This window comes from Carassius carassius, chromosome 46 (assembly GCF_963082965.1).
Source record: "Carassius carassius chromosome 46, fCarCar2.1, whole genome shotgun sequence".
In the NCBI taxonomy this organism is placed as follows: Eukaryota; Metazoa; Chordata; class Actinopteri; order Cypriniformes; family Cyprinidae; genus Carassius; species Carassius carassius.
In genome coordinates this window covers 6,785,820-6,809,160 of record NC_081800.1, presented here as the reverse complement: position 1 = coordinate 6,809,160, position 23,341 = coordinate 6,785,820, and the positions used below count along the sequence as shown (strand labels likewise).

At 36.0% G+C, this 23,341-nt stretch overlaps 1 protein-coding gene and 1 long non-coding RNA gene across 2 annotated transcripts in view; one reads left to right on the top strand and one right to left on the bottom strand.

The window, feature by feature from the left end:
* Window positions 1-6,513, bottom strand: part of LOC132128920 (uncharacterized) — an 80,842-nt gene extending 74,329 nt beyond the window's left edge. Inside the window, exon 1 of the long non-coding RNA XR_009428415.1 lies at window positions 6,233-6,513. This is a non-coding gene — a long non-coding RNA (uncharacterized LOC132128920). The remainder of the gene's footprint in view (window positions 1-6,232) is intronic.
* The window catches only part of LOC132128915 (bone morphogenetic protein 7-like), a 52,384-nt gene extending 39,697 nt beyond the window's left edge, over window positions 1-12,687 (top strand). The window contains exons 2-7 of the mRNA XM_059540319.1: window positions 295-487; window positions 4,701-4,849; window positions 7,734-7,937; window positions 9,300-9,376; window positions 10,268-10,378; window positions 12,064-12,687. Of these exons, the coding sequence (XP_059396302.1) occupies window positions 295-487; window positions 4,701-4,849; window positions 7,734-7,937; window positions 9,300-9,376; window positions 10,268-10,378; window positions 12,064-12,213 (884 nt within the window). The 3' untranslated portion in view covers window positions 12,214-12,687. The remainder of the gene's footprint in view (window positions 1-294; window positions 488-4,700; window positions 4,850-7,733; window positions 7,938-9,299; window positions 9,377-10,267; window positions 10,379-12,063) is intronic.
* The last annotated feature ends 10,654 nt before the right edge of the window (window positions 12,688-23,341 follow it).

Sequence of the window (23,341 nt, the reverse complement as noted above, 5' to 3'; positions counted from 1 at the left end):
AGTGACAAAGAGTGAAATGGCTTGAGAAAGAGAGACACATAAAGCTGTCTGTGGGACTACGTCTCAATCAGTGCCTCTGGAGAGTTCAAACATCTGTCTAGAAATGTGCTCTGTGTTTATGCATGAAAAACCAGAAAGGGGCGGCTTGACTTGCCTGCGGGCGGCAATAGTGCAAATGAATGTGACATGAGTTCACGGTGTGAATGTCAAGCTAACCTTTCTCTGCCGTGGAAACGTTTCGACACTGTTTTGAAGTGCTGATATAACACGGATGCCTATCTTTTACTGTTACAGTTGAACACGATAAGGAGTTTTTACCCGTGAGGCGCCATCACAGAGAATTCCTATTTGACCTGTCCAAGATTCCGGAGGGTGAAGCGGTGACTGCTGCAGAGTTCCGCATTTACAAGGACTTCATTCCGGAGCGCTTTGACAATGAGACCTTCCGCATCAGCGTCTACCAGGTGCTGGAAGAACATTCGGACAGGTACATCTACACTGTAAGCCGTGGATATACCATATCAATTATGGCACTCTAATAAGGTTATTTGTATATTCTATTTTAACTCTATAGAATCATTGGGGCTAGAATCTGTTGTTTTTTACTCTGAATCCTTGGGTCAAAATCTTAAAATAATGTTCTTGGGAGTTTTATTTCCACTTTTATCTTCCGGGCTATTCACCAGATCTTCACTAAAATTTTCACACAATAGCTAGGGACATTGCTGGCAAAAATATGCTACTTATGTTTTTAAAAAATTGACCTTTATCTCCTGAATGCAATGTCTAAACCTAAAGAAAATCTTTGTGCACATAGACCAGAGGGCTTCGAGGACGCATGTAAAGTTGCACCAAAATGGCAAAACTGCAGCAACTAAAAATCCTTAGTAACACTGTAACCATCTGATCGGTGAAGTTAAATAATGGCATACATATTCTTGGCCTACACATTTTTTAGACTCATCCTATAGTAGTACATTAATCTGATGTGCATGGAATTTTGTGTGTATCATTGAGACATGCTCCAGACAAAACTGTATCAAAATAATTTTTATTCATGTAATTTTTTAGCGGATAGAAGCTCATGATAACAAATTTGCCAATATCTTGTGATCATATCATCCAAACTTCATGAAACGTACTGATAAATAAATATTACGAGGAAAAATTCCTGTCAAGTCTTAACTGTCCTGTACAAAACAAAAATGGTTGTACATGAACATGTACATGTTAGATACGTAGTCTGGGTCATTTGTATGTGTATGTGTGTTATCTTGTGTAGGTTATCTTGTGTTTGTGAATTGGGTTCCTTTTTTCACGAAAAAACAAATCCCTCGTATGTATAAACACCTAGCAATAAAGCTCATTCTGATTCTGATTCTAATATGTTTTGAGGATGTGGACAAGCCACTCTACCTATCCATGTTGGCATCTACCTAGTTAGTTCAGCTTCTATCAAGTGACAGATGAAATTGCACTAGAATAAGTGATTGGACTTCAAACCTTTGACATCAACAACAAAATTCTGGAGATGGTCCTCACTGCAGAACACAAGATCCTGATCAAACTCCTCCCACCCGTCTCCACCCCCCCGATCCTTTAACCCACCCATCTGCCAGAGCTCCATCCCTAAACCTACAAATATCCGCCCCCCAGGTGTGGATCTAATCACACCCCCTGGAGCTTGTGTTCTGAAGTGAGGGGCTACTCAAATTCTGCAGATTTTCCCTCCAAATCAGCATCGAAAATATAGGAAAATGTCTGCAGATTCCTTGGATATACTTACAAATTTTTTTATGGTGGCTGTTTCTTGCCTGTGACTTCCAAGGAAAATCCTTTCCTCTTGAGGGCTGTAAAGCTCTCAACTCCTCTGGTCTGTAAACTCTGGACACATTTGATTTGTGTTTCCTTCTAATTCATTTTGATGCACACACAGTGCTCACTCACTCAACCATCCCAATGCAAACTTTACAGTCGCACCACACCATGTTTCCTATTCGACTCAGCGGCGCTCCTCTCAAAGAATCAGTTGTGTGCCACAGGGCTTCCCTTCACCTCACGTTCGGGACCTTCTAGAATATCGTTGTGACCCGCGCTGTGAATTGGGTTCAAGAGCGTCTAGCTCCTCCTACCTGCCGCTCGACCCCTACTGAAGACCTCAGTTGCCTCGACAGGTCTGTGGGGAACAACACTCCCCATTGTGCTCCCATCAGGGAGAGAAAAGAGAAAGAAATGAAGAGATAAATGAGACTGGATTAGGCTGAGGCAGCAGATGTTGAGTCTCTGAAACGTCTGAAGTGTGTTCATGAGCTTCCAGTCCCTCCGCTTCCTCTCCCTGCAGTGATTCCCTTGTCTTTTGTTGTATACTGACTTTCAGTCACGTTCTTTCGCTGTCGCCTTCTCTTGCTCTGAATTCCTCTGTTTGATTTAGTGCAGGGCAGCCACACTCTGAGATCAACAGCCGTTTATAAAGCCATTACTGTCAATTAAGGAAATGAAGTGCTCCCCAGGGCTTACCATCTGGAGCGTGTGCTCTGTTTCTCGCTCTCCCATTTCTCCTCATAATTAATCCTTTCCCTCTGTTTCACGTTATCTGCCACCTTCTCCATCTTTTCCTGTAAGCGTCATTCCAATCAATACTGTGAAAATAATGGAGTTTTTAATTATCAGTGGTTTACTATACAAAATCGAGAGTTCCTGAAAATTTGTTAAAGCAGTAAGGCGAAGTTTAAAGCGTTTCATAATTTTTGCAGTTTCTCAGCATAATATATGTTTTTAGACCTGGATAAAGTTGCTTTGATGCTTTCATTCGTAAGACTTGATGTTACTGTATGGAAGTCACCAGATGTTATTTACTGCTATTATTTGAGTAGAAAAGGAACTTGACAGATTTGAAAGGTTATAATATAATATAATATAATATAATATAATATAATATAATATAATATAATATAATATAATATAATATAATATAATATAATATAATATGTGAATTAAATATTATAATATAATTGTCTAAAAATACATTCATTGAATACTAAATATTAGTTTTTATTTCCATTTAAATATTTTTTTATTAAAATGTCAACATTTGTTGTATAATAGTTACAATTTAAAAAGTAAAAAAAAAATTAAATAAAAGATAAAGGTTTATAAGATAACAACTTTTACAAATTTTGTATATATATATATATATATATATATATATATATATATATATATATATATATATATATATATATATATATATATATAGTATTAATTATTATTATTATTATTAATATTAATGATTATATTGTTAGTAATTATATAAATTCAATTAAATATTATAATATGATCAGCCACTAAAAGCTAAAAAAAAAATATTCGGTGAAAATAAAAAATTAAATACAAATATTTCCATATAAATATTTATTTCTAATTAAAATATGAAAGTTAGTTCAATAAAATATGAAACATTTTAGTAAGGTGAAGTTTGAAACATTTAACATTTTTTGCAGTTCAACAGGTATGAGATATGTTTTTAAACTTGGATACATTTAAACTTATTAAAAAATAAATGTTGTAACTGAATGGAAGTTGTTCACATGGATGTTATTCACATCTACTATGAGAGTAGAAAAAGAGCTTGACTGTGTTCATACAGACAGTATTCAAGCTGCTCATGTAAGCTGATGTATGAACAGGATAAATCAAAAGTCACACCTTTATATCATTCTTTGTATCAGCATGTCTTTGATTGTATTTTCTTTTGCTTCACTTCACTTGCCTTCCATCTCTGTCCTCTTGTATGTCTTTGATTGGATACGGATGTCATTCTAGATATCTGTCACTGACTCTGCTGGCTCACACACATGCTGCAGCAGTTAGCTGGCCACAGATCATCCCAGAGGCATTTCTTAAAGTGTTTGCTTGACAAATACAAAGTTTGCAGTTCAAGGCCTTTGGGAAAGAGCTGGATACAGTTCAGCTGACACAAGAAAGATTGCATCTTCTCATTGCCTCTGATTTTTATCTTTTTGACTCGAAGGCCTAACACAATATTCAAAGCTCCTCTTCCATATACACTAAGATGTTTCTGCTGTTATTATGACAAGGTTACTTATTTTAAAACTTTATGTATTGATATGTTGAATTAATTAATGTGCTTTATTTATTTAGTATATTATCTACGATTCATTTTGTGGTACTAGTTACACTGTATGAATATATATATATACAGTACATATAAGATACTGATAGAGTGTTATTTTAATATCATTGATATACCATTATATTTGTTTTGTTTTTATTGTTATGTTTTTGAATTAGTTATTTCTATTATTATATTTTTGTTTTAATTTTAATTAATTACATTTGTAATTACGTTTTGTTTTATATCAGTATAGGTTTTATGAAGTTTTAGCTTGGGATTTTAGTTTATTTAGTTTAGTTATTTTATTACGTCAACTTAAACTAAGCTAAAATGAGAAATGTTGCCTTGAGAAATGTTGGACAGAAATTAAGTTAAATATTTTGTTTTATGTCAGTTAATGTTTATATTATTTCAAACAATTTTTTTTATTTGTTTAGTTTTTAGTTTTAGTTAACAAGAGTAATAACTGCTAAACAACAATTTAAAAGAAATGACATAAAATATAAAATATGCTACTTTTCTCTTGTACAAATGCCCATTTGCTCACATCCTCTCTCTCCATCAGGGATTCAGATTTGTTCCTGCTGGACTCGCGGGTGATCTGGGCAGCAGAAGAGGGTTGGCTGGTGTTCGACATCACAGCCACCAGTAACCACTGGGTGCTGAACCCGGGCATGAATCTGGGCCTGCAGCTGGCTCTGGAAAGTTTGGATGGTAAGTCAATGCCACAGGTCACAGGGGTCAAAATATGAAACAAGTACATCATGTTGCATCACAGACCGAGACTGCTTTGACTTTCTTAGCCCATGCTGCAGAGCACTCGGCTTGTTTTGCCTTTACTTTTGTGAGCCAAAAAAAGTTCAATGCAGAAAAAAGTTCAATGCAGTTCAGTTCAGTAAATGTTTACAGTGTCTTTGAAGGGCAATTTATTACAATGCATTTAACAAAACCTCTTCAGTGGGGTCCAAAATCTGAGACCACTGGAGAAATGCTTCTATAATGTTTTTTTTTTGCAATTTAAAGGGATAGTTCACTCAAAAATGAAAAATGCCCCATGATTTACTCACCCTCAAACCATCCTAGGTGTACATGACTTTCTTTTTTTAGATGAATACAATCGGAGTTATATAAAAAACAAAACCCGGTGCTTTCAAGCTTTATAATGGCAGTGAATGGGTGTTGAAATTTTGGAAGTCTAATAAAGTGCATCCATCCATCATAAAAAGTACTCCACATGGCTCCGGGGGGTTAATACATAAATGAGGTTGAACAGGGGGTTAAATGTAAAAAGATAGGCTTCAAGTATCATTCGGAATTCGGAATGTTTCCCTACATAATTTCCAAAAGGCTGTCAGGGCTGCTAAGCATACATTTTTTTTTTATCTGATATCATTGTAAATAGCTTACAGTGTTCTAGAACACTCTTCTCAACTATTGATTCTGTCTTAAACCCTCATTTTTAAGACTTTATCACTGATATCTTCTTTTGAGTGTGAAAAGTTTCTTAACCTTTTTTTTTTCTTTCTGGCAAACATCAATCCTACTCAAGCTCATTTTTTTTTTTTTAGCTTGACCTGGATTTGAAATCCAAAGGACGTCAGCTTGTGAAAAAGAAGTGCACTTTAGCATAGTTTTAAAAGGAATTATTACAGAAATAATGTACTTTAAAAGAACATAAGAACTTAATTGAGAACCGAATGTAATGTTTTCTGGCATTTAATTGCATGATATTTGCAATTAAATTCAAATTTGTATTATTATATACCAGTTAGCTGAACTTTAGAGTGCTTGTTTGAGTCACTCAAGTAGGATTAAAATACATCTTTATACAGTACAGACCAAAAGTTTGGACACACCTTCTCATTCAAAGAGTTTTCTTTTTTTTCATGACTATGAAAATTGTAGATTCACACTGAAGGCATCAAAACTATGAATTAACACATGTGGAATTATAAATGGAATTATATACATAACAAAAAAGTGTGAAACAACTGAAAATATGTCATATTGTAGGTTCTTCAAAGTAGCCACCTTTTGCTTTGATTACTGCTTTGCACACTCTTGGCATTCTCTTGATGAGCTTCAAGAGGTAGTCACCTGAAATGGTCTTCCAACAGTCTTGAAGGAGTTCCCCGAGAGATGCTTAGCACTTGTTGGCCCTTTTGCCTTCTGTCTGCGGTCCAGCTCACCCCTAAACCATCTCGATTGGGTTCAGGTCCGGTGACTGTGGAGGCCAGGTCATCTGGCGCAGCACCACATCACTCTCCTTCTTGCTCAAATAGCCCTTGATGCCTTCAGTGTGACTCTACAATTTTCATAGTCATGAAAATAAAGAAAACTCTTTGAATGAGAAGGTGTGTCCAAACTTTTGGTCTGTACTGTAAGTAATTGAATTTGATAACAAAGTATAACAATAATAATAATTGGTTATTAATTATACTGAATTTCAGTGTAGTCTCAAACCTTTAGAACCCACTGTATATATAATCTGAAAGAGGAAGAACCAGTCAACTGTGCACAAATGAACCTAGAAAGGTGCTAATGATCTGACTCTACATCATCTAACCTTGAGATTCAAGACCACTAATACAAATGAGGAATGCACAGGACTGATCTGTCATAATCTAGATGTGTTGATCACGAATGCTTAGTCTGGAGTTTCAGCAGAAATCACTATTAAGTGTGTTGTTTAGTCTAAGGTCAATGTTTGGTATGGATGTCCTAAATAAGTTACAACTAATGTAGAATTGATCCTATTATGTTTTTCACTCACATACTTCATCAGCAGCCGCAGTGGGAGTGTGTTTTGTACTGAATCTGCGTGAGTAGGATGGTGTGTGTGTGTGTGTGTACAGGATGTTACAGGTTTTAAGTGTTAGCATGAAAACAGGTGCAGTGTATTATGGGGCTCATGTAGATCAGCGTGCTTGTCGAGACATGCTTGCGGGACGCCTACCCTGTCGCTGTAGGCTACCGGCAACCCGGCTTTACCTCGGCGTGGAGACAGAGAGAGCATTCCTTCCTCTTTGCAGGAAACACACACACACACACACACAGACACATTAAAGCCGGTGTGTAGGTAAAAGGAGTCCAGAATGGCACAGAGACAGAAACAGATGTAAATACAGGAATTTTCTGAGTAAACGGAACTAAAAGAACTCTTGAGAGTGAGAGAGATTAGACAAAATAAACATCAGAAATTGCATATTCTTGGAGAACACACACACTATCTTACACAATTCTCTCGTTTTATAAGACTGTGACCATCTAAGACACAAACTGATTATTATATAGTGCATATTACACGATTTATTAGGCCACAGGGCTCTGACAAACTGAAAGATTGCTAAACTGTCCCGTTGAGTGATGTGTGGAAGTCTCTTAAGAACCGATTCACACATGGAAAAAAGTTTGCTTCCTGCTACACAGTTGAAAAACATCTTTCAAGGGCCCTCTATAACTTCTCTTCTGGGATTTGTACCTGTCAGCATTTCCAAGATGTTACAATTTTAAAGATGCTATTGTGTCCTCTCAGATCTCAGATGAATGGTGCATTGTGTCTCTGTATGTGCCGAAATCTGTCTGTCTCCCCCTGCAGGTCAGAGCACGAACCCATGGGTGGCGGGGCTGGTGGGCCGAAGCGGACCCCAGAGCAAACAACCCTTCATGGTGGCCTTCTTCAAAGCCACAGAGGTCCACATCCGCAGCATCCGCTCCCCACATGGTGGCAACAAGCAGCGCAATCCCAACCGCTCCAAAACCACCAAGGGCCAGGAGGCACTGCGTGTAGCCAATATCGCAGGTGTGTGTGTGTGTTTTCAATATACCGAGTACAAAAGTGTGAAGGCAGGTGAAGAAAAATAAATGCAAGGATAGGAGTAACAACCAGAAAGAAAGGTACTGAAAACAATACCATGCTAAACTATTTGTCCATGGTGATTTTTGCTTAGTGATGATTTCATCACTAGAAACCAAGACACCCTTGTTGAATGTGCACTTCAAAAGCGTATGTAAATGAAAGAAAAGGTCACTTAAGTGTACTTAGTTACATTATTAACTGTTACCATGTTATTTTATACTACACTGAAACACAACACATACAAGCTTCAAAAGAAATGACATTCAAGTATATTTTAGTTGATCATAAATGCTTGTCAGTATTCAGCACTTGAACCATATTTCAAAGAAAATTTAATTAATGTTTTTAAGTCCGGCTTAAGTGGTTCAATAAAAGCACTCCAAAGTTCAACAAATTACATTTAATATAAACTTAAACTATAATATATTTAAATTTAACCGAAAATAACAAGCAATTAAGTGTCTGGTAACATAACATTCAGTTCACACTTAGGAATAACATTTCCTTACTCTTAAAGTAAAATAATATGCTGAAGTGTACTTTCTTTTTCACAATAGACTATGTTATCAATAAATTATTTATACACAAACCAAAAAGCTAAGGATGATCCATGTTACATAAACGTCAATTCTGTCAGCGTTTACTCGCCCTCATTTTTTCAAAATATTCGACAAATTGTCCATGGAACTAAAACACAGAATCTGACATTTTTAATAATCTTCGCAGCTCAAGCTCCAAAAAAAAAAAAAAACCCCACAACTAAACGGTCTTCTGAAGCCTTATGAAAGCTTTTAATGAGAAACTATGAGTTAACAAAAATAACAGCGTGCTGGTTTGGTCCAACATGATATGAATTTTCATTTTAAAAGCCGAGCTATCCCTTTAAGGCAAAGGAGAGGCAGAGCTGAATTGTGTGTGTGTTCATGTGTTTCCTATTACTGTGTAATTCTCTGCAGGTTATTTTGCACAGTAATAGCATTACAGTGTTAAATGGATATTAAATGAATCTGGGTTGATATTCTGCATGGGTATGACGGTTATAAGTATTTCACATGACTTCAGTGACCTATACCTCATATTTCTCCATGTCTCTCACAGTTTAACATTAGCTTCAAAACCCCTTCACACATTTTAAGTCCATATTTGAAATACTTTCAGCTGTTTGACCAACAGGCCTTATCATGGAAACTTTTACATTTATATGATAAAATGATCATTATTAAAATATATGATGAAATCATCATTTCTGTAAAAGGTTTCTTTACTCTTCAGTAATCCCCCCCCCCCCCCTCTCTCTGTTTTCAGAGAACAGCAGTGCTGATCAGAAGCAGGCCTGTAAGAAACATGAGTTGTACGTTAGTTTTCGAGACCTTGGATGGCAGGTGTGTTATTGCTCACCCCTTCATTTCTCTCTTCAGACCTTCTTTTTTGTAATTGTCATGTGTAATTATCAGAAAATCATTCAAAGGGCAAATATATATAGAATACCATTTAAAAATTGGGTGTCGGTAAGATCTTTTCATGTTTTTGAAAGAAGTCTCTCCTGCTTAAAAAAAGAAAACAAAAAAAAAAAACAGTAGAAAAAAAAATACAGTATAAACAGCAATATTGTGAATTATTAATAGAATATAAAATAACATTTTATTTTAAAATGTAATTTATTTCTGTGCTCAAAGCTGAATTTATTCTAAAATAAACCAGCTTGACGGTGTTTAATTGGATTTAACCTGATTTTTATTTTTTTTTTCATTAGGCTTCTTCTCTCAGCTCTGTTCTTTTTACTTCTCACTCGACATTCCACTTTATCTCTCCCTGTGTTTATGGCTCAAACCTTTTTATGAGTCTGCGTAGCTCAAGTCAGTGTGTCCATTAGGCTGCGTTTCTTCAAAAGCACGAGCAGCAGCAGTCAAGCCTCGTTTCGGTTTACACACAGATAGTCTTGCCACCTGTAGTATATCTGTCTCTCCTGCTGGATCATGGCACATAAACACTCACTCAGAGCAGCTGGCGAGGACTCTGAGACCCTGGCTCTAGCATGTGGGTTTATATTCCCTCCGAATTCACTTATGAATCATCACATTTTACACATACTTTAACACGAGTGCAGAATAGGATTAGGCATTATTAGGATATTTTTGTGAACAATTGGAGAGATCTGTCGTACAGAATGCATTATGAAAATGAAGACCATCTGGTTGGGAAAGATCTAGCGCAGGCTTTATGACTGAAGTTGGGTGTTGTGTTAACAGATTTGTGCTCTGTCCGTCTTTCAGGATTGGATTATAGCTCCTGAAGGATACGCTGCATATTACTGTATGGGAGAATGTGCCTTTCCTCTCAATTCCTACATGAACGCCACAAACCATGCCATCGTACAGACTTTGGTAAGACCTTCACCATCTACACATCTAACCTGGCTCCAAAATGTACTTTTTTACCACAGCTGCCAATCATAAATACCATATTTCTAAAGCTGTATCTTGCTTTCTTTTAATCAAATATACACTACCATTCAATTATTTGGGTTCTATAGTTTACTTAATGTTTTTAATTAAAAAAAAAATATTTTGGGAAATAAATTAACACTTTTATTTAGCAAGGTGCATTATTAATTAATCAAAAGTGACAATAAAGGCATTTCTAATAAATTATGTGTATTAACATCTACAGTATATATTATAAAAGTCACACATTTCTTCCAACAGCAATATCAGTTTCATCAAAAATCACACAACTTGTTAAATCAAAGAAATTGATACTTTTATTTAGCAAGGATCCATGAAAATGATTAGAAGTGACAGTAAAGACATCTATGATGTAAAATAAATCAATCAATCAAATGCTGTTTGAACTTTGTATCACAGTTTCCACAACAATATTAAATAGCTTAACTGTTTTCAACACTGATAATAAGAAACATTTATTGAGCAGCAAATCAGCACGTTAGGATAATTTCTGAAGGATCATGTGACAAGCTTTGCTTCACCAAATGACATTTTACAATATATTCACATAGAAAATAGTTATTTTTTAAATATATATTTTACATACATACATATTTTACAATATTATAATTTTTTTAATCTTATACAACCCCAATTCCAGAAAAAAAAAAAGAAAAGAAAATTTGGGACGTTTTGTGAAATGGCAGAAAATCAAGAATATGTTTTTTGTATATTCTCTTTAACCTTTATTTAATTGACTTAAGTACAAAGAAACAAATCCCAATGTTTTCACTGACCAACTTTTTGTTTTATTTTGTAAATATAAACAAATTTTGATTTTGATGGCTTGCAACACACTCCAAAAAAGATGGGACAGAGGAAAATGTAACACTGTGTCACATCAACTTTGCTTGTATTAACAATGTTTAATTGTTTGCAAATTGAGGAAACTAACTGTTAAAGTTTTGCAAGCAAAATCTTTATCCAATCTCTCTGGATAGAAGACTTCAGATACTCAGCAGTCTGTGATTGTCGTTGTCTGAAGTTTACTGAAGTACTCCTGAGCCCATGCGGCTATATTTAACACTACATCATGAAGGTTTCTTATGCAATGCCATCTGAGGACGTAAAGGTCAAGCACATTTAACTGAGATTTTCTGCCCTACACAGTCTAAGATTTCTCTTGATTCCCTAAATCTTTTCACAATATCAAAAAATATCACAAAAAGCCCCCATAATCTAAAATATGTTTAAAACGATGTGGATTGTTTCAATTAATGTTAATCTTTCATGGGTTCTCTACTACATATTTCAATAAGAGACATAATTTACTTCATATGAAGTCTTAATACCTTGGGTTCCCTTAAACAAATCACAGACAACTTTGTGGATTTGGGGTTGTAAATGTGGTCTTAGTGAGCATAGGAAAAATCTTTTAGAAAACTAACTGTATGCTATATAATTGTAATATACTTTGATGGAGTGGTCCTGACTGAAACACAAGTTTTTGATTTTAATCTTAAACTGTCATTCTTACAATCTGACTAACATAAAACTACCATCTACCGTAAGTAAGGTACTTTTGTTTTGACTTTCAATTTTGACCTTTGTATTTTTTTTCTCAGGTTCACTTCATCAACCCCGACATGGTTCCAAAACCATGCTGCGCCCCTACACAACTCCACGCCATCTCCGTCCTGTATTTCGACGACAGCTCCAATGTCATCCTGAAGAAATACCGCAACATGGTGGTCAGAGCGTGTGGCTGCCACTAGAGTCCTATCTCACACACACACACACACACACACACACACACACACACACACACACACACACACACACACACACACACACACACACACACACACACACACACACACACACACACACACACACACACACACACACACACACACAATCTGACTGCTCCTCATTTGCTTATTAAAAGGACAAGTTTCCAGCAAAACCATATGAAGATCTCAGGCCAGTTCCAGGATTTTGTTTACCATGGACAATGTGCAAAATTATATATATGTACAACAATTAACATTTTAAATATTGCAAAAAAAGTGAAAGGAAATTTCCTCAAATTACTTCTCTCTTACACAAACACCAACATATGTATGCACACATATACATGCTCACATGTACACACTTCTATATGATATTTGTGCTTTCTACTGTGTAAATAGTTTTTCAATGAAACAAAAGTGTATTTATTTTCCTGTTCTTCCAACATGGAGTCTAAAACATCCTTGTCTTTTGGTCTTTTTTTTTTTTTAAATTTTGTTTATTATTATTATTATTATTTTTATATGTCTTCCACACTGTTAAAATACATGTTCAAAAACAATTCAGGATTTTTTTAAAATGTAACCGTTCCATGTTATAAAATTCATATATTATATATATATATTTCACCCCCATACTTTGGAAGTCAATGGAGACTAGCAACTCTTTGGTTACCAACATTCTTCAAAATATCTTTCCTGCTCAACTGAAGAAAGAACCTCATACAGGTTTGAAACAACTTCAGGCTGAGTAAATGGTGACAATTTTCATTTATGGGTGAACTGTCCCTTTAAGAAATGAATATAAATACTTTTTCATAATAAGAGGATGAGACTGACTGGTTGACTCCTCCACTGCCTTTCAGACCTGTTCCTTTCATTCGCTTGCTTTAAGTTAAAGTCTGAGTACATTCCCTTCTTCTTATTTCCACAGAGGGGCATTTATTAGGAGCATGTGAGGTGAGGATATCATTCCAGACTCTGATAGTGTTTTACTGCAGGCTTAGCCCAATAAATACGTTTGAATAAACACAGGTTGTTCTCTCAGTACAGCAAGCCCGTCGTAGCCCAGCGGTGACCTGAGAGATGTGTGTGTATTAGCAAGGACACACATGCAGAACCTGATTTTACCAAGTGAGACATAATCCTGGGACAACATCTTTGTTGTCCCTGGAACAACATTGTGATGAACCAATCAGATTTGAAGAACCAGTTTATAGATTTTGTGAAGTTTATGCTTAAAATCACTGTTTGGTGCTTGTACATCAGTGTCATTCATCTATCATTTCCTCTGATTTTAGGGATTACTCATGGTTTAGGTTAGGTTTAGGTGTAGGGTATGGTCAATAATACATTTTTGGAGTAAAATGTTGTTCCAGGGTCAACAAAATATGTTTACCTAGGAACACATCTAACTCAGCAAAATCAGGACGTGCGGACACACACACAGAGCATCTCTCAAAAATAATTGCAATCTATCCATATATAATTTGCAACTAACTCTTATAGAATCAAAACAGAATCCTCTAATAATATCTTGAAAATATTCATATCGATCATGAAATAAAGTTGCGGTTAGAAACAAGCTGCAGTTGTGAGACATAAAGTTACAATTGGCTTTATGTTTTTTTACTCTGAGATGGAAACAGGCTTCCATAGTTACTGGACAGAGAAAGTGATAACAAGTGATAACAAGACAAGCTCTTCTCGCCAGCTTCTTTCTGCTTTCTCTCTCTCTCCTTCTCTCTTCCAACATCCTGTTTATAGCGGAGGCTGTTTCAGATTAGCGCTAGCTCCGTGCCACCCGCAGACATCCAAATGCAGACCATGTGTGTGCGCTCGAGGTCACGGGCCGCACTCCCACTTTCTCTTTCTGAGGCGGGGGGCACAGGCTGCCCGAGAGGTCTCTTCTTCCTCCTCTCATCTCCCTCGCTCTGCCCTCCGCTGAACCTCTGCTCTCGGTAATGCAGGGTCAGAGGTTAATGGGGAGGTAATGTGGGACTAAGAGGGAAAATCTCTTCGTTGTCCCACCACCCCTCGCCAACTCCCAGAAACCATTAACATCGAAGTCTCGCAAATACTGTCATCTATCAGCACGGCTAACGTGGACTTCCTCTCGGTGTCATGTTGTTTTATGACCTCCTCTTCTGCAGACCCACAGGTCTCCTGCTCACTCTCAAAACTGATGAGAATGAGAAATGGTGGGTATTTATTTCCACCTCAAGGTCTGATCTTTGACCTCTGTCGGTCCAGGGAAAGACACACACACACACACACACACACACACACACACACACACACACACACACACACACACACACACACACACACACACACACACACACACACTTACCAAGCATGTGGTCATATCTGGCTCTGAAACTCATTTTTTAATGTATTGATTATTCACTTCTGGTCAGTTTTACAAAAAAATTTAGAAAACTTTGTGCCAGGTAAAGTGTGTGATTTTTTTTTGTGATTGTTAGATTATTATTAGGTGGTTGTTAGAGTAATCTGGGTGAGTTATGGGTGGTTACTTACTGGCCCAAGTTAAAATATCTTATTTTATCTTAAAATATATTATCCATGTTAAAATTATGTTTATTAGCAAGTATACACTAATTACAGTACTTAAACAAAGGAAAAATATATAAATATATACTGTAAACAAACGTGTACTTGTTTTATTCAAAGTAAAAAACTGAATTTTAAACTAATGAATATATATAAACTACCGTTCAAATGTTTGGAGGTGGTATAATTGTATAATGTTTCTGAAATAAGTTTCTTCTGCTCACCATGGCTGCCTTTTCTATTTGAATATATATATATATATTTTTATGTAATTTATTCCTATGATGACAAAGCTGAATTTTCAGCACCATTACTCCAGTCTTCAGAATGTCACATGATCATTCAATATTTAATTTAATTTAATATTTACCTTAATTTAATTAAATTAATATTTTAGATTTTTACATTTTTGAATAGAGTGGTCAAAAGAACACATTTATTTGAAATATGAATATTTTGTAGCATCATAAACACTTTTGACAAATTTAATGGATCTTTGCTGAATAAAACTGAAAAGGAAAGAACAAATATATACATATATATACAATATGAAACTTGTCCTACATATATATATATATATGTATATAAATAAAAAAATAATAAAGTTAAATAAATTAATAAAGTTAATAATAAAGAGAGTTTTCTCATCCATGCTTTTTCATTCTCCATGGGGTGTTTATGAAGATGTTAAATACTGAGCATTCTGACATGCCGTTATTTTGAGACTGATCTGTGCATATTCAGATGCTGGTTTTATTCCTGTAACCCATTCAAATGAGTTTCCAACTTGCAATTTCAGTAATTATAACATGACACACAGAATTAGCTCACCTTTACCACAGAGAATTCTAAACTCAAGAGACAATCACACTATGCAATAAACATTCCGTAGTTACTGGAAACCCTGTGTCTTATGTGTGATGTAATCTAACATCTAATTGAAGTAACCAGACAAATCTTTTCACAAGCCCATGTTACCAACATTTTGTGTGTGGAGAGGATATGCTGTCCTCTACTGGTCAACACGTGTCACTACATAAACTCCTTAGTACCAATTGAGCATCGTTTAAACACCACAGAATACCTGAGTATTGTTGCTGATAATCTCCATCCCTTAATGAACAAAGTACCATCCTCTGATGGCTACTTCCAGCAGGATAATGCACCATGTCACAAAGCTCAAATCATCTCAGACTGGTTTCTTGAACATGACAATGAGTTGACTTTACTCAAATGGCCTCCACAGTCACCAGATCTCAATAGAGCAGCTTTGGGATGTGGAGGAACGGGAGATTCACATCATGGATGTGCAGCCGACAAATCTGCAGCAACTGCGTGATGCTCTCATATCAATATGGAACAAAATCTCTGAGAAATGTTTTCAACACCTTGAATCTATGCCATGAAGAATAAATGCAGTTCTGAAGGAAAAATGAGGTCAAACCTGGTACTAGCAAGGTGTACCTCATAAAGTCAGTGAGTGTGTAATATATATATATAAATATATTTGTATATATATATATATGTATGTGTGTGTGTGTGTGTGTGTACAGTATGTGTATATGTACAGTATATATGTATATACACATATGTGTGTATGAGGGGCCATACAAGCCATAATTCATTCTGGCACTCTCACACACATACTGTGGCGAGTGGGGCGGGGCCGAGGGACGTGGGAACAAGGAGTGAGGCCGGCAATGATTGGGCAAATCAGTGGCACCTGCGACCCACCGCCGGTCTCGAGTCCCACGTAGGAGATGGAAGGATATAAAACTGGAGCGACGACAGTGAAGGACGAGAGAGGACCAGGCATGGGCTTTTAGTTGTGTTTTGGTTTTTATTTGAGCGCACCAGTCGTCCGTGAGGGGCTGGTGCGCTGTTTTGTGTTTATTTTGTATTATTAAAATGTTATTTGATTGTCCGCCGGTTCCCGCCTCCTTCTTCCCGATGATTAGGAAGATTATATCATTACACATACATTTCTATTCACATACATACATTTTTTGCTTTCACACACATGCATTCTCCTTTTACATACATATATTTCTATTGGTATCCATTACTTCCTGTTTAAGCAGGAAGTCACTCTCAGAGCAGGAAATACATGTGCAAGACCTCATCTGCTCTTCCTCACAATTTTACAGTTATGCTATTCAAAGTAATCCTGTTGTCTTTTCAAGTACATATTTTAAGTTTTTAACTTTAACATATCATTATGTAACCTACGTGTTCTACAGATCTGTGTACAAGTTCTAAGACACTGATTTTGATCGTATTAACAGAGCTTAATGCTAAGGAAATGTTCTACTTGTCCGATTTGGCAAGTGGTTTAAATTTTTTACTTGCCCTGGCAAAATTTTCACAGGACTTGCCACAATCAATCAATCAATCAATAAATAAGACTTATTGTTGACTGTAACATTGTATTGTAATAAATAATAACCATTTTGTACAAATAGGTACAATAGTTCGAAGATAAAAAATGAAATGAACCATGATTTTTCGGGTCTTTCAGGTAGGTCTATCTATTCCAGTTAAGGATGCACTGATCAGGGTTTTATTTATTTTACAATCAAATGAGCTGATTCCCATTCTCGTTGCCAATTTATTTAGTTCTTATTTTTCTTTTTCTTTTTTACATTTATTAAATGTTTATTTTGCCCTGTTACTGGCCAAACTAACCTTAAGTTGAACAAACAAACAAACAAACAAACAAACAAACAAACAAACAAAAATATAGGTAACATGAAGCAAGTGCACAAAACATAAACATCAGATGGGCTGAATGTGTAAACACTTGGCAATAAAGCTCTTTCTGATTCTGATGAAAATGCAAATTCAATCTCTGAGAGCAGGTGGCGCTTATAGAATACATCCATTTCCCGAGTTATTGCTGCACTGGGCTAATTAACGCTCCTTTAATGTGTATTTAACGACGGAAAAAGAAAATGCCATCGAACCTTTTCTGGAGACAGTCAGTTCTCCTCAGAAAAGCATCCATATTCACCCCACCCTAATTCCATAATTCCAAAGGACGAGGCCATGTAACCTTTTCACGATGACAATATATATATATATATATATATATACTATATATATAAACCCAGATAGCTTGCTGAAATTCTTCAGCGGCTGTCTCATCTACCTCAGCCATGCTGATCAAGACCTGCCAAACTGACAAACTGGAGCTTGTTTTTATTGTACTCAGATATGTGTAGTGTGTTTTCAGAAACATTTTTATTTTATTTGTATATAATTAATAATTAGATGTAGGTTATAACAGTCAACAGAGGCAGTTGAATGATCAGATGGCAGGTAGATAGATTTAAAGAAATTGAGTGTAAATAAATCATCACATCAGTAATGCTCTGATATGGTTCTCTGCTGGAGGCTCATGGCCACATGTCGATCGATAACTCTGCTGGATAGGAAGGGAGGGGGACATGTGGAGTGCTAAGTGGTCTGATTCAGTCATTAGACAGAATGCTTACTCATTTCTTTGTGCTCATCTCTGTGGGAAAGTACTGTATGTCGCCTGGCCTCTAGTGCTTTCAGTGGGGAAATTCAACACTTTGATATTGTTCTGCTTGTGCAGCATGAAACATCTGTTAAGAGCACAGACATCACTGAATAAATCTTACAAATCCTGTCAAGAACATGTACGGGTCATATATCTGCCCCAAAATAAACTGGGTATGGTTAAGGGATCAAGAATATGGTCATCAAGAATAATGCATTAATAGTGTATGTGCTTTATATGCACTAATACCTCTCAGGACGCGCATGATCCCAGATGCTATACTCAAACGACTCGATGACAGGATAAATCCAAGACATCTGCAAAACTTACCAGCACAACAGACACAATTACTAAAAATGTAAAGCCCTAGGCCTTTCCCATCTGTGCTTTAAGTACACATCGTGTTTGAATACTCAATCGTAAATTCGACAGAAATGAGACACAGTCTTAATGAGACCATCTCCTAATCTTCTCAGTATTTCTCAACCAGATCATTAATAACCTTGATGCTTTGGTATTTCCTTTCTATTTCCTATTTCCTTATTTTAGGCAGTCATTGTACTTTCACACCACTAGATGGTGCTGCTGCATAGTCTATATTACATAAATATTTTGGCCTAGTAGAAAAATCCTGCTATTATTCTTAAATTCTCACATTATGTCATTACACATTTTTATCAGGATAAATGTTGTCCTGTCACCTCTATACAGTTGGTAAGGCTCTATCAGGCAGAGCTGAGTTTGGAGAAGCGATCTTGTTCTCTGTCCCCTGAAGAGTGTGCAAGGGTCTCCTGACATTCCATACCATGTAGGGCAAAATGTCCTGACTACAGCCTCTCTTCCACTCTTTTTCTTATTCTCCATGCCTTCAGTATTTTAAGCTTAATACGTCAGATAAAGCGACAGAAACTACCTAAATTAAAAACAATAAGAACAAGCCTGCACTGCAGAAGGGACGTGTAAGGCAACTAAATAGGTGAAGGAGAGAGAACAAGGACAAAACCTATATGTGGCAGTGAAGTGGAAAGGTACAGTGAATCCCTGTCTCAGTCCGTCAGCTGGCTCTCGTCTGATTCCAAGCATTGAATGACTCTGGGGAAGCCACTGTGAAATAGGAGAACGCTTCTGTGCAGCTGTGGTCTATATCGGTCACTGATAATTAACACTGTTAGTCATTGACAGAGCTGCCCTCTGCCTGCTTCAACCTGCCACATGAATGTAAACGGAGTAATATTACTGTCATTGATGAGGGAAGTTTACCCTCTTAAACCCCCTTTAACATTTGGCAGATGCTATTATCCACAATGACTAAGAATAGAAAAAGTCATATGCAAAATGCAAAGATTAACTTCGAGTTGACCTTAAATCTTAAACATCACATAAAGTCCTAATTTGATTGTAAAAAGGATTTATTCCAGTTTTACATCATTTTTGCTCGATAGTGAGACATGGACACATTTATATTGTTTAGTATTATATAAAGACACTGTAGGTTTGAGCTGGAGTGTTATGATACAGTATGTAAGCTGAGATCTTGGGAATGAGCCAGAGATCTACAAATCAGGGATACTGTGGTTAGCCAGAACTTGGCCTCTTCTCATAAAAGAGCTAAATGATCTGACAGACCAGAGACAGTGTGAAGACACCGTGTGTGTGTGTGTGTGTGTGTGGACATCAGTATCTCAGTATGTATTTGAGTGTGTTTTATGCAGAAGCAGCTGAGTTTGTTTGTATTCGTAATATTCTGTTGTGACTGTGTATGTCAATATTTGGTGTGTATTTATTGTGTTATAACGGATCTGAGTGTGGTTCTAGGAATAGTTGGCACAAAGTGTGTGTGTGTGTGTGTGTGTGCTTATGGTGGAAACGGCCTCTTTTTGACCCCAGCAGAGAGCAATGGAAGTTTACTTTCTGCTAGAAACATCTCCGTCCTTGTTTCTCCTTTCATACTGTATTTTCCACACAGTCCTGAAATCTCCTGCTGGACCGTTACATACATTTCTCCTCAGTTTTACATTCGAAGTGCTGTGTTTCTTTTTTGAACCCCCATGACATGCTGTTTTAGCAAACGATAACATTCCACACAAGCCTTTCTACATGGTGTCGATATACTGAAGAAATCAGCTTTCATAAAACCATGTGTTTTCAGTAAACCTATAGGTTTTACAATGTTATTAATTTGAGCATATGAGAGCAAACTATGGCAGATATAGCTATAAACATACGTCAATGTTTTCAACTTTTTGGTTATAAAAGTAAATGCTTTTTATGTAAGCATTGGTTTTTATAGACCAAATATCAAGTTAGAAAGCACTGCTTTTGATGGCATCTATTATTGTGAAATATTTAAATGCATTAAGAAGAAATATTTGAATATTTAAACTGTTAAACAGAGAATGTTTTGGACATTTTTGAGAGGTAATCCAAATGAAATCACTGAGTCAGAGTTAGGAATTGATTGACAGAAATAGATCAAACATACACTAAATCTTTTTTGGGTCAGTAAGATTTTTAAATATCTTTGAAACATCTCTTATGCTCACCAAGGCTGCATGATCAAAGACACAATAAAACAAGCAATATTTTGAAATATTAAAACAATTTAAAACAACTGTTTTCTATATGAATGTATTGTAAAGTGTAATTTATTCCTGTGATCAAAGCTGTATTTTCAGCATCATTACTCCAGTCTTCAGTGTCACATGATCCTTCAGAAATCATAATAATATGCTGATTTTAGTTGCTCAAGAAACATTTCTAATTATTATCAATTAGGGAAACAGTTGCTTAATATTTTTTGGGAAAGTGTGGGACATTTTCTTCATAATTTTGAACAGTAGTATATTGACTTTAAATTAGATATCAAACTAAAACATTCATAAACTCATTCATTCATGTGAGCTGTGAGACAAGGGATGATTGCAATAGCAAATATTAATGTACTGTAGAGTGCATTACTATGACAAACCATTGATGGGAACGATTCATTCCAGCAGTTTTAATTTCACTTTATCTCACTGTTGGGATGCGGATCTCAAAGATTAGTTTGTGTCCTGAATCGAGAGGACAAGTAGAGGACACACACTAAACCTGAGCGGATATGAATGTTCCATTTGGAACGTCATGAAAAGAAGAATAGGTCAAGTCTGCTTAACCTGAAACACAGATGCAGCTATTGAAACGTTGGCTCCCAGACTGAAATCCACTGTCTTAAACAAGTCTCCTAAGGCCAGTTTCAACCTGCTTACTACGTCCAGGCCAGTGGAAAAGGAAAGCAATTGTGGCCGATGTGATGAGGTGCACTCTATGGCTCAGATTCACCTCTGCAGATGGCTTTGAGTTCTCTTTCATTATTAGCCAGAAAGAAACAGAAAGAAAGAAAGCATGGGAACTGCTTTTAGAGCTCCAAAACGTATGTGCTTGGACTGGATTTGGAGGAAACCTTACCTTAAAATTAAACTTCAGCATCTATTTCATCCTGCATCGTTTGTGCTGCAGACATTCATACAAGTGAATACCACAAACTGTGTCTTGAAAAATCGAAAAAGTAAATTGTCAGGTTTTAAATAATAAAGTAAAATAAAGAAATATTTCACCCAAAAATGAGAATTAGTTGAAATTTACTCACCCTAAGGTCACCCTCTGCAATAAATGGGTGCCGTCAGAATGAGAGTCCAAACAGCTGATAAAAACATCATAATAATCCACAAGTACCCCCCCCCTTTTTTTTTTTTTACAAACACATAGCTTTTTTCTTCACAAGGCATTAACTGATGGACTGGAGTGGTGTTGATTACTTGTGGATTATTGTGATGTTTTTATCAGCTGTTTGGACTCTCATTCTGACGGCACCCATTCACTACAGAAGATCCAAAGCAAATTTGGATCCTCTGGAGCAAATTTTTCAACAAATACTCATTTTTGGGTGAACTATTCCTTTAAAACAAAATGTTTTAGGTGTATCTTTTTGCATGAGAGTTTTTTTTTTCATCCTGTCTGCTTCAGTGTCAGTAATCTGTCATATTTAGTTTGGCACGAAGGCTGTGGTTGAAGGGAGTGCAGGACAAGATGTGAACTGATCTTCACTGTGACAGAGCTCTAACTCACATGAGCTCTGACAGTTAGCCTCTTCATTCAAATGTCATTTCAGACATATTTCATAGACACACGTCTGCGAAATGCTAGTGGGCAGCTGGGGCCGGACCACTGTAAGCAGTTTTTGGACTCATGCATTCATCATTGTTTGGGCCAGTCCACATCTGCTGTACAGTTTTGAAACTCTGTCAAAAATGTTTTAGACATTAAAGGATGATGGTACCTATATATTTTATATTTCATAACTACATATACTATACCATTATTTGATATAATATACAAATTATTTGAAATGCATCGATCCTGGCTTCACTTTAAAATATTGTTAAAATAAAATAATAATAAACAGCATTAACTAAATAAATAAAGTGTAAGACAGAAAAGCCTAAAAAAAAAAAAAAACTATTTAAATAAAATAGAATCAAAGTACGATCACAGGAACTTCAGAAAACATTATTCAGAAAATAAAAGAAATTGGATTAGTTGATACAAAATAAAATTTATGTTGTAATTTTATCATCCTCATATTTTACATATTTTTCTTTTATATTTCTTTTCTCAGAACTGTTGGCTCCTTTCAGTAATTACAATGAATGGGGGCTGAGAATTCAAGCTTAAAAAAATTCACTTCATATTACACATGCACCATATTAAATATTTTCTGAAGTCAATCTACAGTCTCTCTCTCTCTCTATATATATATAAAAGCATCCTTTTAAAGCTTGAAAACTCCGGGGCTCATTTATTATATAAAGAGTGACCAGCACTTTTTTCTTCAAAATCTCGCCTTTAGTTTTAAGAACATGAAGGTGAGCAAATGAAAAGAACTTTTCTGTAACATTTTTACAATCTTTTTCTGTGTTTAATAGAAATAATAGTGAACTAAAGCAGCTGGTGCTGAGCCAGAGAAAGAGCAGAAGG